The sequence below is a fragment of the Rhynchophorus ferrugineus genome, unplaced genomic scaffold, assembly GCF_030347505.1.
Source record: "Rhynchophorus ferrugineus isolate W39M unplaced genomic scaffold, kcgeb_rfMv2 rfM4, whole genome shotgun sequence".
Classification (NCBI taxonomy): Eukaryota; Metazoa; Arthropoda; class Insecta; order Coleoptera; family Curculionidae; genus Rhynchophorus; species Rhynchophorus ferrugineus.
In genome coordinates, this window is record NW_027472583.1 from 34404636 (window position 1) to 34419473 (window position 14838).

At 31.1% G+C, this 14838-nt stretch overlaps 2 protein-coding genes across 4 annotated transcripts; one reads left to right on the forward strand and one right to left on the reverse strand.

Annotated features, from left to right (window-relative positions):
• The first annotated feature begins 202 nt into the window (after positions 1-202).
• Positions 203-2663, forward strand: LOC143195123 (uncharacterized). 2 transcript variants are annotated; one of them, XR_013005474.1, is made up of 4 exons: positions 203-626; positions 687-805; positions 1090-1585; positions 1688-1820. XR_013005474.1 is itself a non-coding variant. In XM_076402018.1 (2 exons), exons 1-2 carry the CDS (start codon positions 1567-1569, stop codon positions 2548-2550), a joined length of 882 nt encoding a protein of 293 aa, XP_076258133.1. In that variant the 5' UTR covers positions 1429-1566; the 3' UTR covers positions 2551-2663. The 2 variants fall into 2 exon arrangements, 1 of the variants encoding a protein (XP_076258133.1); XM_076402018.1 differs by lacking the exons at positions 203-626; positions 687-805 and having other exon boundaries at positions 1429-1585; positions 1688-2663.
• An 8347-nt stretch (positions 2664-11010) lies between these two features.
• Idh3a (isocitrate dehydrogenase [NAD] subunit alpha, mitochondrial) lies at positions 11011-13440 on the reverse strand. Of its 2 annotated transcripts, none has more exons than XM_076402013.1 (7): positions 13278-13440; positions 12657-12877; positions 12476-12601; positions 12205-12420; positions 11897-12146; positions 11662-11824; positions 11011-11607 (listed from the first exon to the last, which is right to left on the reverse strand). In XM_076402013.1, exons 1-7 carry the CDS (start codon positions 13302-13304, stop codon positions 11534-11536), a joined length of 1077 nt encoding a protein of 358 aa, XP_076258128.1. In that variant the 5' UTR covers positions 13305-13440; the 3' UTR covers positions 11011-11533. The 2 variants fall into 2 exon arrangements, with proteins under 2 accessions (XP_076258128.1, XP_076258127.1); XM_076402012.1 differs by having other exon boundaries at positions 13062-13377.
• Positions 13441-14838: the final 1398 nt, after the last annotated feature.

The following is a 14838-nucleotide window of genomic DNA, read 5'->3' on the forward strand; positions in this document are numbered from 1 at the left end:
TGACTTGAACTCAAATCCTTTTAATCCGTACGAATTGTTTTATTTATTTAAAATTTTTTATTTGTTTAAAATTTAATTCAAATTTTAAATAAATAAAACAATTCGTACGGCTTAAAAGGATTTGAGTTCAAGTCATATCAAATTTAAAAAAAAAAGTTGTCTGTTACAGATGACTTTTGACAGATGACAGATGAATTGTCAAGTGATACACGAAACAAATTCGTATATCGTGTTTTGTGCAGAGTGTTTAGTTAGTTAGTGTTTGTTTAGTTCGTGATTAGTGAAAAAATAATTTATATTTGATATGCCTCCTATAAGACGAAGCAATTTAGGTAGAAGAACCAGAAATGCTATAAACCAAGCTAATTACCGATCTAATCGTACTGCACAAGAACGTGACGACGGAAATGAACGTGAAAGAATTCGGATATCACAAACGCGTGAAGCGCGAGCGCGACATTCAACTAATAATCGCGCAAGTTTGAATCCAGCTGCTTTCAGTTACGATGTGTCAATTGACTACAGTAACTACCAATGTGTTGTTATTGGTTCTATGAACTTGGTTTGCTCACACTGTAAGGCATTAAAATACAAAAACGAAGCCAATGGATTGTGTTGCGCAAATGGTAAAGTGAAATTGATACAATTGGATCCACCACCAGAACCATTGTACTCATTGGTTTCAGGAATAGGAACAGATTCTATACACTTTTTGACACATATTCAACAATATAACAATTGCTTTCAAATGACTTCATTTGGGGCAACAAATGCAGTTCGGGAAAATTTTATGCCAACTTTCAAGGTATGTATTATAGCAGTTACTCATAATTATTTTAGCGAACAAAATTTTCTGTCACCAAAGTTAAGATGTGTTACTAATCTTCAATTTCTTAATCATTACGAAATATATCACTTAGTCATCATATTATATGGTGATTCAGTTTCAGTGACACTTTTATTATATTTTATATTTGATAGATATTAGTTAAAACTAAATATATACTTTTTAAGATCAAATATTATTTAAGTTTGATCATTGACAATCCATTAATTTATACCACACCATAATATTTTTTTTATTTACAGATACAAGGGCAAATATATCACAGAGCAGGTTCACTGTTACCAGTGTCAGATAGCGACAACAAATTCCTGCAAATTTATTTTATGGGCAATTCACCACAAGAAATTGATCTGCGTTGTGCACATAACAATTTAGTAAAAAGGTCTATTGTAGAACAATTACAAACTTTATTTCATCAACACAATCAATTGATTATATTGTTTAAAACTGCCCTGGATCTGATGCCATCCGATAATCACAAAATTGTAATCAGAGCTGATAAAACACCTGCAGGTCAACATACAAGACGTTTTAATGCACCAACTATTGATGAAGTTGCTGTCGTTGTAGTTGGAGAAAACTTGGAATCCCGTGATATTGTTTTACATCGTCGGAATGATCAATTACAACGTATAAAGGAAACACACCGCTCATATGATGCACTGCAATATCCCATTATATTTTGACAAGGTGAAGATGGCTACGATTTCTCAATAAAAATGATAAATCCCATTACAGGTAACTAAAATATTAGTTTAGCTATGGCGATAATATCTCAGTCACTATATTACGTATTTTAATTTTATATTTGAATGTTATTAAAACAAAATCTATTTACAGGTTCTGAAACCAACAAAAAAGTCAGTTCAATGAACTATTCATACCGCCTAATGATTCGGGAAAATGAAGATAATCACATATTGAAATGTCGGCGATTATATCACAAATATGTTGTTGACATTTATGTTAAAATTGAAACGGAGAGATTAACATTCATCAGGTTGAATCAAACCAAACTCCGATCTGAAGAGTATATTCACCTTCGAGATGCGATTAATACTGATGGAAATGCACAGAATGTCGGTCGGATGACTATTCTTCCAGCAACATACATCGGAAGCCCTCGGCATATGCACGAATATGCTCAAGATGCCATGTCGTATGTTCGTCATTATGGTACAGCAGATTTGTTCATCACATTTACATGCAATCCGCAATGGATAGAAATTAAGCAGGAGTTATTCCCTGGGCAATCACCCATTGATCGTCATGATATTACAGCCAGAGTCTTTAGACAAAAGTTGAAATCTTTAATGAATTTCATCGTAAAACATAATGTGTTTGGTGAGACACGCTGCTGGATGTATTCTGTGGAGTGGCAGAAACGAGGATTGCCACATGCACACATTTTGATTTGGTTGGTTGAAAAGATAAGGCCAAATGAAGTTGATGCAGTGATATCAGCTGAAATCCCTAATGTACAAGTAGATCCTGGATTGCATGAGGTAGTTATCAAAAACATGATACATGGTCCCTGTGGAACTCTTAATCAAAATTCACCGTGTATGATGGATGGTAAATGTTCAAAACGATATCCACGGACATTAATATCGGAAACAATTACTGGTAATGACGGTTATCCATTGTATCGTCGCAGATCGACAGCAGACAATGGAAAATCAACAATTGTCAAATTAAATTAACAAGATATTGAAATAGATAATCGTTGGATTGTTCCATATTCACCCATTTTATCAAAGACATTCAAAGCACACATCAACGTTGAATCTTGCCATTCAGTGAAATCGATTAAATACATTTGCAAATATGTAACCAAAGGGAGTGATATGGCTGTGATTGGAATTGGTGCAGAGAATTCTAATGATGAAGTTACCCAATACCAAATGGGCCGCTATGTCAGTAGTAATGAAGCAGTTTGGCGAATATTTTCTTTTCCTATTCATGAGAGACACCCTTCTGTTGTTCACTTAGCTGTGCATTTAGAAAATGGACAAAGAGTGTATTTTACAGCACAGAACGCAGTACAAAGAGCTGCTCAGCCACCATCTACTACATTAACCAGTTTTTTTGAGACATGCCAAAACGATGATTTCGCACAAACATTGCTATATTCTGAAATGCCAAAATATTATACCTGGAATCAATCCTCAAGGAGATTTATACGACGGAAACAAGGAAAACCAGTTCCAGGATATACAGATGTATATTCCACCGATGCGATTGGCCGGATTTATTCAGTACATCCAAGCAATGATGAATGTTTTTATTTACGACTGCTATTAGTCAATGTACGTGGCCCAACATCATTCCAACAGTTACGAACTGTTGATGGTGAATTGTGTGGATCCTACAGAGAAGCCTGTCAACGTTTGCAATTGCTTGAAAATGACGCTCATTGGGATCAAACTCTCAATGATGCTGTAATATCATCACACACTCATCAAATACGAACATTGTTTTCTATAATCATATCTACATGCTTCCCATCAAACCCAATTGATTTGTGGATGAAGTACAAAGATTATATGTGTGATGATATTTTGTATCAAATACGGAATAGAATGGGAAATCCAAATATACAAATCAGTGAAGAAATTTACAATGAAGCATTGATTTCAATTGAGGACATGTGCTTGATAATGTCAAACAAACTATTAATTCAATTAGGCCTGACCGCGCCCAATCGTCCAATGCATGACGCTTTTAACCAAGAGTTGCATCGAGAAAGACTGTATGATCTCAACGCTTTGAAAGAATAAATTCAAACAAATCTTCCACTGTTAAATGAACAACAGAAGTATGTATTTGAAACTCTTATGAAAGTAACAAATGATGAAACTGGAGGGATTTATTTCTTAGATGCACCTGGTGGTACAGGAAAAACTTTTTTTATTTCATTAATATTAGCAACAATTCGCTCACAAAATAAAATTGCACTTGCACTCGCTTCGTCGGGAATCGCAGCAACTTTGCTTGAAGGTGGTCGAACAGCCCATTCAGCACTAAAATTGCCATTAAATATGCACAGCAATGAAACTCCAACCTGCAACGTTTCGAAGAACTCTGCAATGGCAAAGGTTTTGCAGCAATGTAAATTGATTGTTTGGGATGAATGCACGATGGCACATAAAAAATCTTTGGAGGCTTTAGACAGAACCTTAAAAGATCTACGTAGCAATAATAACCGATTTGGTGGTGCAATGATTTTATTAGCAGGAGATTTTCGTCAAACATTGCCAGTGATTCCACGATCAACGCCAGCTGATGAACTCAATGCATGTCTAAAGTCCTCCAATTTGTGGAAACATGTTAAAGTACTTCATTTAAGCAAGAATATGCGTGTCGAGTTGCAAAATGACCAATCTGGAAACATATTCTCTAAACAACTCATTGACATTGGTAATGGCAAATTTCCTATAGACATGTTGACGGCTTGCTTTTGCTATGACTATAAACAAGTCCCAGGGGCAATCATTAAGTGTTTGTGGTATTAATCTAGAAAACCCATGTTTCTCACATGGTCAATTGTATGTTGCCTGTTCCCGTGTTGGAAAACCATCAGATTTGTTTATCTATGCGCCAGGTAATCAAACAAAAAACATCGTATACCACAAAGCAATATAATGATAATAATAATAATAATTATGATTCACATGATTAACAATAAAGCGATTACTTACTTTTCAATCCTTATATATGTTTTATTTAATTATTTTTTATTCACAACGCCCTATCACCAGGGTGATGGTTCTGTTCAGGAGAATTTTTTAAAATACGTAGGCACAAAAACTGCCACATTACAAATCTTTTTGACAGGACGAAGTCTGTCGGGTCAGCTAGTATTTCCTATAAACACTATGTATTTTTGGGTACTATCAATATGTATTTTAATTAATATGGCCCATTCTGAGAATTTTAAAATAAATGTTCAAAGAACAGATTTTTAACCCTCAGACGAAAGAAATTTTATATAGAGCAAGACTATACAAATTTCAGTCAACATTGTACTGCTGTAATAACATTCTTGGCAAAATTTTAGGGCTGACAACAGACCATATCAGTGTGTGAATAATTTGAATAAATGAATACAAATAAATACTTCGAATGGATGGTTTAGTTCAGTAAATTTAAAATATTTTGGGAATAAATCAAAATGGTAGTCTAATTTAATAATAATCTTGAAAATAGTACTATTGATATTGAAAATACAGTAATTTTATAGTTTATATTTTGTTACAAATATATAAAATAGCAAATGATTAAAATAAAATATTTTCTCTAAAGGAAGATACCCGCATTTCATTTGTCAAATTATCTATGATTTAGTTAATTAGTTCAATCATTTGAGTATTAAACAATACAAAAACTTTTTATAACTTGGGTTTCACCTAATGTAAGCTAATCCAAATTCTTTTAATTTTGGTGATTTCCTGGAATGGAATATTATATAATTAACTTAAAAAAGATAGCAGAACAACCTTCTTAAATCTGATGAATGTGCCAATTGTAGTAGTATGAATTTTGGTCTAGATATGGCTTGAAATTATTATCAGTTTAAAGGTTGTATCTTTGAAAGAATTCATGCATAATTTTAACCTGAATTAACAACTTTTCTGTTCTCACAAATAGAAATCACCTATTTTCGTCAACAATTCTTTAGACATGATCATGATAGATATAATCATATGTAAACGCTTACACTAGGGACATAAGTTAAAATTTTGGAATTGTAAATTTAAAAGTTGTAGTATATACATACATTCTTCATATACATACATTCAATATGATTCTTCTGTAACATTTATGATCGAAATCAAGGCAAAATAACAATAACTTACAAAACTTTTGTTAAAAGATAATCAACGGCAACTAATCAGAAAATAAATTAACTTTTAAACGCAAATAAATCTATTAAGAACAATTTAGTTAAAAGGCAAAAATGATCAAAATAGAAATCAAGTAATGAAATACATGAACAAGAATAGTGTGAAAGTAAAATACAACAAGGGTTTGCAGAAAAACAATAAGGATAAACAGTTTATAGTTGGGCAAAGTAAATAATAATATACAAGGCAAACATGTTATAAAATATGGCAGTAAATGTAATTAAAATAGTATTTAGTTGGAAAGCAAAAAATGAAAGAAGAAATATAGTTTTGGAGATTGAAGTAGAATTTCAGTATATATAGGTGCAAAGCTATTAGACAATGTGGAAATTGGCCAAGTATAAAATAATCGTAGGAGGATGTAGAGTTAATTACTTGGGAGTTGTTTCGGCAAGATATAAATTATAAGGTTCCTAAGAAAACTAACAGAAGAAGAAGCATATAATGCACCAGGCATTTCAGAGAAGTTAAAGTTTCTGCTGACCGAGTTGTTAGTCTTTCAACAGGCGACCAATTCCCGGCGCTTTAATCCATGTTTGATGGATTATAGATCAATGTCTCATCTAGCCCCGCCGGATCAACGTAAAGATTATCCAGCTACGGGGGAATGAGTATTTTCAGAGGCCCAGATCATGCATTTGAGAAAAGTGTTAAAATGTTAAACCCATTACTGCAGTAAAAATTTAAATATTGATCAGTACTTTTTTTAACTGTGCTATAGTTCAGTCACATGGTTCGAACTGCAGAATTTTGCGCAGAACATGTAAGTAAACAATAGCTGTTTCGTTGTATTGTTTATATGAATGGCCATGACTAACCGTTAATTAGAATCTAATAGCACCAAGATTTATTTTTATTAAGTGTTGTAATGAAAAATAGTATATCGTCCTAAAGTTTTGTCGCGGGATGTAAACAAGTTATTATTTTGTAAAATAGTATATTTATTGTTTCTAATTGTATATTTTGGTGGAAAATATTATGAATTAAAAGATGATGATTTTTAAATATGTTATATGGAGAAAAATTAAAAGAACTTTTTAAAAATTTATTAATACATTATTGTCGTTGCCAAGTAAAATTAAAATTAAGTACTTATCTAGGAAAACCTGTTGGTTCTTATTTAGTTTCTAATAAAATATAATAAAAATTAGTAGAACTTTTCAGTATTTTTACCGTTTAACGCACTTCATTGCATAACTACATAAGATCACACGATTTGGTTTTGAGAATGGAGTCCTCATGTCTGGTGGCAAATCTGTTGATTTCCTCTATAAATTGTTAGAAGTTGTGATCCGAAGGTCTCGGAGTAAGTAATTGGTCCTATATTATCTGGATGAACCCATAATATTTCTCAGAATTTCTAAAATACTTGTATTATTTTACTTCTTACACCTTCAGGGCGATGGAGATTTTGCTATTTCTGGGGAGTAACAGAAATAGTTTAGAATACACACAACTGCCTTTGCAGCTGGTGAATGCTTGTCGAATTTGGGATGAACAACGGAATCTACGGTCAAAGTGGAGACCGCGGTAAGTAGCTTTCTGGATAATTAGCTCCATCTGTAGAACATAATAGCCTGAGACTTACTCGGATTAATCTACAGTCGCCTTGTACCACTTGACCGCGTGATTGAGTTGGACATCCAGAAAGAAGTGAATCAGAGATAGTATCAGATAAACCTATTTTTGGAGGCGTCTCGGAAGACTGCTGCTAGTCGAAAAATAACACTGATAAATAAATTTATCATCTAATATAATATATTAAAAGTATATTAATAAGCGTTAGTGATTGAAATTGTGAGTCGAACCGAGGGCTAGCCGAACTGGCCCTTATGTATGCTAACATGTTTTACAAATGGCGTCTTCGGCATTTTTCTTCTCTTTTCTTTTCATTTCTTGGGTTTTTTTTATATTTTCAACGGTAGATATTGTTTCAGAGTTTTTGGCTTTGTCATTTTGTCCTAAGCGCTGTTCTGCTGTATTTTTCTTTAGCTGGAGTTTTTTTTTGATATACTGCATTTCTTTTATAATTGGCAGGGTGACCTATTTCATTGCACAACACGTATGTTACTACGTTATTGCGTTGTTTTCTGCACTGAGCTGTGTGATGTTTATCGGCACATTTCACACATCTTGGTTCCCTACTGCAAAACATTTTAGTGCGTTCAATATGTTGGCAGTTTGGGCATTGTGGTATATTTTTACTTTTCTTCGGAGGTTCCACTTTTACCCTACAATTTACTAAATAATTTATGTCATATATATTTTTATTATTTTCGTTTTGTACGTAGAACAATGGAAAAGTTTTAATTTGTTTTTCACCATTTATATTAGTTGTCTTTTTCGCTATAGGCGTGACGACTGCCATTTCTTGCCTGTAAGCCCGTAATTCCGATTTAATATCGTCTTGATTTGTTGTGGACGGTAATGACGACTCTATACCGCTTATCACTTTTTTTGAATGAATGTCTTTCTTTATCTCAATGAGATGCTTTTTTATATTCATGTAATATGTTTCATTATTAAGGGTTACGTTCATATCATCGTTAGACAAAGCTTTAAACTGCACTCGGTCAGTAGCTACTCCCTTTATTTGTGATCTAAATAACTTAAAATTTCCAACGTTGCTTACCTTGATCGTAGGGGGTAGAGGGATTTTGTCTTCTTGCTTCTTTTTTTAATGTTTATAGCACTTTTTGCGATTGGCGAAGGCGACATCTCTGACTTCTTCCTCTTTTTATCCTTCTTGTTTCTTACTTCGGTCCAATCAGACTGTTCTCCTACCTCTAATGCTAGTTCGTCTTTATCAGTGTAGTAGTCTTCTGTATAATTAGTATGCCTTTTAGGTGTATCTTACGTGTGACCTTGCAGTTGCAAACGGATAGCAGCCATATCCTCAGTTAATTGCAACAGTTGATGGTGCAGACGCTCGTTATTCGTTTTCTTTCAGTAATATATTTAAATCCATTATGTTGTATTGTTATAATTAAAAAAAAATTCACTAACTTTCACTTTTTTCCCTTTTTGGAAAACGTGGCACGCCTTTTGTTTGAGAGAACGTGTTTACTTCACTTTGGGTTGGTCATTTCACCAATGATATGACTGCCATGATTTTTAGAGAGAGACTCGTTTTCGGGAAGGAAAAAACGCGTCTTGACTCTATGAAGGTTCGGACCGAACTTAATTTGATCTCTGATGAAGAAAAAAAATGAATAATTGTTCTTGAGTTCGTTATAGTTCTGGAGTCATGGTATAATATTTTATTAGAGGTAATTCTAAAGGATGTTAAAAATGCCCTCTAAACTTTAGTGGTATTAACTTCTGATTCATTTCAGGTTTCATTAGTAAATGCATTTCTTAACTAAGCACTAACCGAATATTGTAGGTAATAAACAAATTAATTTGTGCATCAAGTGTTAAAATGAATGTTCCATCGAATATTAACATTTATAAAATAGTTTCATAGAATTTTGATTTCTCATTTGTTGGTTAGTTCCCACGTAGGACATAAGATAAAGTAGAAAGCAATAGATTAATGAAAGACAAATTAAAGATATGCTATCTGCAAGGGCAAGATTGAAGAGTGAAATACGTTATGTATTTCAAAAATCAATACAATTTTCTTTAAAAATTTAAGTAAAGAAATTATTATTTTATCAAACAAGCATGGTTTTATTAAATTTATTGTTTTTCAATATATATTTTATGTGACAAATTTGAATAAAAGATAAATAAGGATAAAGGACTATATAAGTATATAAATAAAGTAATTAAAATATGGAAGAGTTAAAATGAAACTAACTATATAATTTGCATAGACGCAACACATAGAACTAATAGAATAAATTTTGAATTTATATTAACAAAACATTGTAAACATTTTAAAGCATTGGGTGTTTAGTGATTATGCAATAAGATATGTGACTATATGGCATGTTTTATGCTTTGGACCTTGCATCAATTATTTTAACTATTTATTTTATAGACTTAAGTTTTGGAAAATTAAAAGCTAAGTTAATGATTGTAAAGACATTCCTTTAATATACATTTCCAAATCGTAAAAAATATATTACGTAATTATACTCGTTATTGCTTTAATAATCTTGTTATAATGTTCAGTTGATCGGTAACCTATTGGTAAATTTAAAAAATATTAATGTGTGTTAGTTCTTGAGCTAATTTACATATATTTTAATATGTTTTAATATACAGATATTTATTATTTTAATTAATGTTATGTATCAAATACATTTCTGATCTTATATTGAAAATACTGTGAAAACCAGCCTTAGTAACTTGAATTTCAGCCACGGCGGTCACTAGTATACTTAAACTGTCTCTGACGGGGATCGATCACCATAAACATTTTTTAGCTTTTGATTATTGACAATATTGTTATTAATTGTGATGAGTTATTATATTATCTTCTAAATAACATAAAAAACGCTTTATAGTATGATAATTGTTTAAGTATATTTGGCTTTACATTAGTTACCTATCAAAGCCATTGCGGCCGAGTTTTGAGAGCCAATTGTTCCTACCTACAATAGTTTATAGGTAACTAAGATTAAAATCAATCACAAATTCTAAGATCTTCTGATATTTGTTTATCCAAACATAATTTTTGTCATCTAATATTGATAAGCAGCTAATAGTAGCATTGCCATGATTTTGTTTTATTTCTATTTTTATCAAACACAAATGGAACTCGTTGCATGTTCCACAACATGACAATTGAATGACCGAATCACTAAACAATTTTAATATTTTTGTAGTTTAAAGTAATTAGAAACTTTCGTCGATTTATTAGTTTTAAGCAACATTTGCTTTACAGTTCATTTTCAGGTTACGTGCGGATTAAAAATTCAGATTTCACATTTTCAACATCTTTAAAGGATAAGTTACTCAATATACAAGAGTAACTCTGTAATTAAAAAAGTCTTAATATGTAAGTAAAAATGTCTTTGTAATAATAAATTTTTTCCTATTTTCAACAGCTAATGTTTTAAAATGAATTGATCAGCTGGTATATAGGCCCACTAGCTGCTAGTCACAACTGAAAATATGTGGCTAATTCATAGAGATTATTTTTTTCTTTGATAAGATATTTTAAAAGTTGAATCATTCAGGCAATATATTATAACAATTACCATTATAATTTTTCATGACGCTAAGTATTAAGGTAAGAAAAGATTACATCTTTAATTTGCTATTTTTAAAATAATCTATTTGGCCATAATCAGTAAAATAATTGAATATAATAGGTAACTATTTTATTATATTACATAAATTAAATTATAAATACAACACAAAAAATCACATCAATAAAAACCCAAATTCGATGATGAGCATTTCATAACAATACTGAACAAAGTAACATATCTTTACAAGTGTTACTGGTATGCACTATTGAGTAATTAACAAGTGTTTTAAAATCGCAATTCGACTTAGACTATTACAAATGTACATGTACATATACAAAGACAATTAAAGATGACGAATTTTTCGACAGTATAAATATAATTAAATAATATGAAAAAATTACTCCTAGGTAACACTGATTATAGATGCGCCGTAAATGTAAAATAAATAAATTTTCTAGTTGTTTTTTTTTGGTATTTATGACATTCTCTGATAATTTCACTTAATAGTTACAAACAGATAGCTTTAAATTATGAGGTACCGATTGCATAATTTCTGGTAAAACTCTCAGAGAATTAAAAATTAGCTTAGCTATATTTCTTAGACCTGCAAACAACTGATAAATTACCTATGAAAATTATGAACTTTTGGAGATCTTGTCGCAAATTTCATTGGTGAATTCTGAGCATTTGGCTTTGCCGCCCAAGTCACCTGTAAATAAAGATGTCTTCAGACATAATTTTACATTAATAACCAGCACATTACCTGTTAAGTATTTAGCTTCTTTTATAGTTTCAAAGCAGGCCTTCTCAATTACATTGGCGTAAGGAGCCAACTGCATATATTTTAACATCATTACTGCAGATAATAGGAGAGCAGTTGGATTAGCTTTGTCTTGACCAGCAATATCAGGTGCCGTACCATGAACCTGAAGTAAAAATAGCATTTTATTGAATTTGAAACATCCCTTTTATATTAGTCTACCACTGATTATACTTACTGATTCAAATAAGGCTCCATTAAGTCCAATATTTCCTGATGGTGTTAAACCTAAACCACCTACTAGACCAGCACACATATCTGACAAAATGTCACCATATAAATTGGGCATTACCAAAACATCATAGAGAGAGGGATCTTGCACCATATTTAAGCAAACAGTGTCTAAGTATTTTTCTTCAAACTTTACGTCAGGATATTTCTTGGCCATTTCACGACAACAACGTAAAAATAAACCATCTGACATTCGCCTTAAAAAAATAATAAAATTAAATGTTTATGAGCTAAAGTATTATATATCAAACTTACATAATGTTTGCTTTATGAACTGCTGTAACCTTTTTTCTATTGTTCTCTATTGCATACTGGAAAGCAAATTCAGCAACTCTCATTGAAGCATCTTCAGTGATCAATTTGATACTCTGTACAACACCATCGACAATTTCATGCTCAATACCAGAGTATTCACCTTCTGTGTTTTCTCTTATTGTTACAACATCCACATCATCATACAAAGTTTTATACCTTAAAAAAGTAAAGTATATAATATCTGACAATAATTTTATGGGATATTACTTACCCTTCTAAACTTCTACAAGGCCTTACATTAGCATATAAGTTGAATTCTTTTCTTAAAGCTAAATTTAGAGATCTATGACCCTTTCCAACTGGGGTCATAAGAGGTCCTTTTAGCCCAATCTTGTTTCTATGTATATATTACTTATTAGATATATTGTATACATTGAGTAAGTATTACATACCTATTGACAGAATCGATTGCAGCTTGGGGAATTCCAAATTTACCATCAGGTCCCCTAACGGGTGTTACATCTACTGTTTCCCATTCAATAGGAACATTTGCAGCAGCAAATATTTGCTGAACAGCAGCCGAAATCTCTGGGCCTATCCCATCACCAGGAATTAAAGTGCATTTTTTTACATCACCACTATAAAGTCTTGTGCCAAGTGGTTTAGCTGCAACCTAATGAAATTTTATTAGTGTTAAAGAAAGTTGACACAAAACAAGGTATATATATTCTTTATTAACGATATCTATATTGCCATTCGCCTTTATTAGCAAATATGTTTTGTCAAGTCTTAAAAATTTGATAGCATGTGACCTAACCTACTAATAATTGGGGCTGTCAAAGTTATATAACACTTACTATTTTTATGTTCTGTTGGGCAAATTTTTCGGGGTCCTTACCGAAAATCTTTAAAACTCCGCTAAGGAGGTTTTTTAAATTCATTGTCTTTAAAAAACTAGACATTATTGCAAATTTTTGTTTGGTTCCTGGACGCTCGGTTTAAATGCATTCAACTTGCATTTAAATGAATGAGACTGATACAGCTATTAAATCAACTAACTAATTAGTACTTACTAGCTTTTTGAAAAATCTTGCAGCCATTCTTATGTTAGTCCAGCTTTTATTATAAATAACCCCTTATCTCAATTCCAGCACCCCCACAAGTGTCAAATATGAACAAAAAATCATAGAGAACTACCTGACATATTCTCTATAGCAAAAATTTGAGAAAACGCGCATGTCAAATAATCAAAATTACTTTCCGAATTAAACGAAAATGTAATGCTTAGGGGCTAGCGGATATTAAACACATTTAACCTGTGTCATTCCTGAACAAAGTGACATCAAGCTAACATCATCGTTGCCGATATGTTAAATTATTATTTATATACAGGGAAAATAGTATACAACATTAAAATGTTTATTAAATGTTTGAATGTCGTTTTCTCTATTTTTCTGCTTTAACATTTAAAATTTTAGCGCGCTTCGATTTTATATAGATTATTTATCTTATATTTCACAGTTTCACAGTTCTTCATAGTATTAGTATTCTGTTATTATTATTTACAATTCTGTTATTTACTATTTAGCAAAATAATTATCAATTACCAATTAAAATAAAAAAGAGTAGCAAAATAATTTATTGTTCTTCGATCGGTGGATTGATTTGATTTTTACTTCTTGTTTTTGGATATAATAGTACATAGTCTTTGTAAATATGGGATTTTCTGTATTTATTCTTATGTAATATTATATTTTGCAACTGAAATTTAAACATTCATCTTTATCTAAAACAATATTAAGATATTCTATACATAAATTTTTAATTTTATTTTGTAAATCATAATTTAAATGTTTTATTAAAAATTTGCTTCACATAATTTGCTTCTTTATGTTTTTAATAATTGAATGAATATTTGAATGAGGATTGTCTTTGATTGAAACTAGAGGATAGCTTTCGTCGTTTATAAGCAATTTTGAGGATTCAAAATCTAATCTACATTTATTACTTTTAAGAAAATCTAAACCGAAAATACCATCGCAAGAGAATTTTTGAAAAAATATTAATATTTATACTGTGAGAAAGTGTTCCGTTTATTCCAAATATTTTAAAATTTTGTTTACTCAGTTTATAATTAAAAAAAATCAGAAAGTTTTATAACTGATATAGAAGTTCGAATCTACAAATAATTTTATATTTAGGCTCTTTATATATAAATATAATAGCGACTGATTATTCATATGAAAGTTTGAAATGTCGCCGAGGGAGATTCGTTTACCATAAAGCCTTGAGTATAAAAAATTTAATCCAAAAAAATTTGATCCAGTTCTATTTCAACTTGATCGTTTTTTATCAATATTTTCTTCATTTAAAGTAGTATTGAAAATAATTTGAGTTTTAAAGTTTAATAACAATTTTTGGATTTATGTTAAAATTTATTGTAGGTACTTTTAGGAATACTTAAGTTTTAACCGACAAAAATGTTGATTATACTAATTGCTTTATCAAAATATAAAGTATAGCCAGTTTGAGAGTTTGTCCCAGTTAGTAAATTTGTTAGTAAGATTACACTTCTTTGTTTTTTTTTTCAAAATTGTCGCGCCTAGCGTCAATAATACAGGAGTGAGATGAGAT

Excerpts from the sequence above, each read along its gene's own strand:
- Idh3a (XM_076402012.1), bottom strand. The coding sequence starts at position 13,166 with ATGTCTAGTTTTTTAAAGACAATGAATTTAAAAAACCTCCTTAGCGGA. Across the intron at positions 11,825-11,896 it reads ATGGAGCCTTATTTGAATCA|GTTCATGGTACGGCACCTGA; the intron begins GTAAGTATAATC and ends TTTTTACTTCAG. Across the intron at positions 11,608-11,661 it reads AGAAGCTAAATACTTAACAG|GTGACTTGGGCGGCAAAGCC; the intron begins GTAATGTGCTGG and ends CTTTATTTACAG.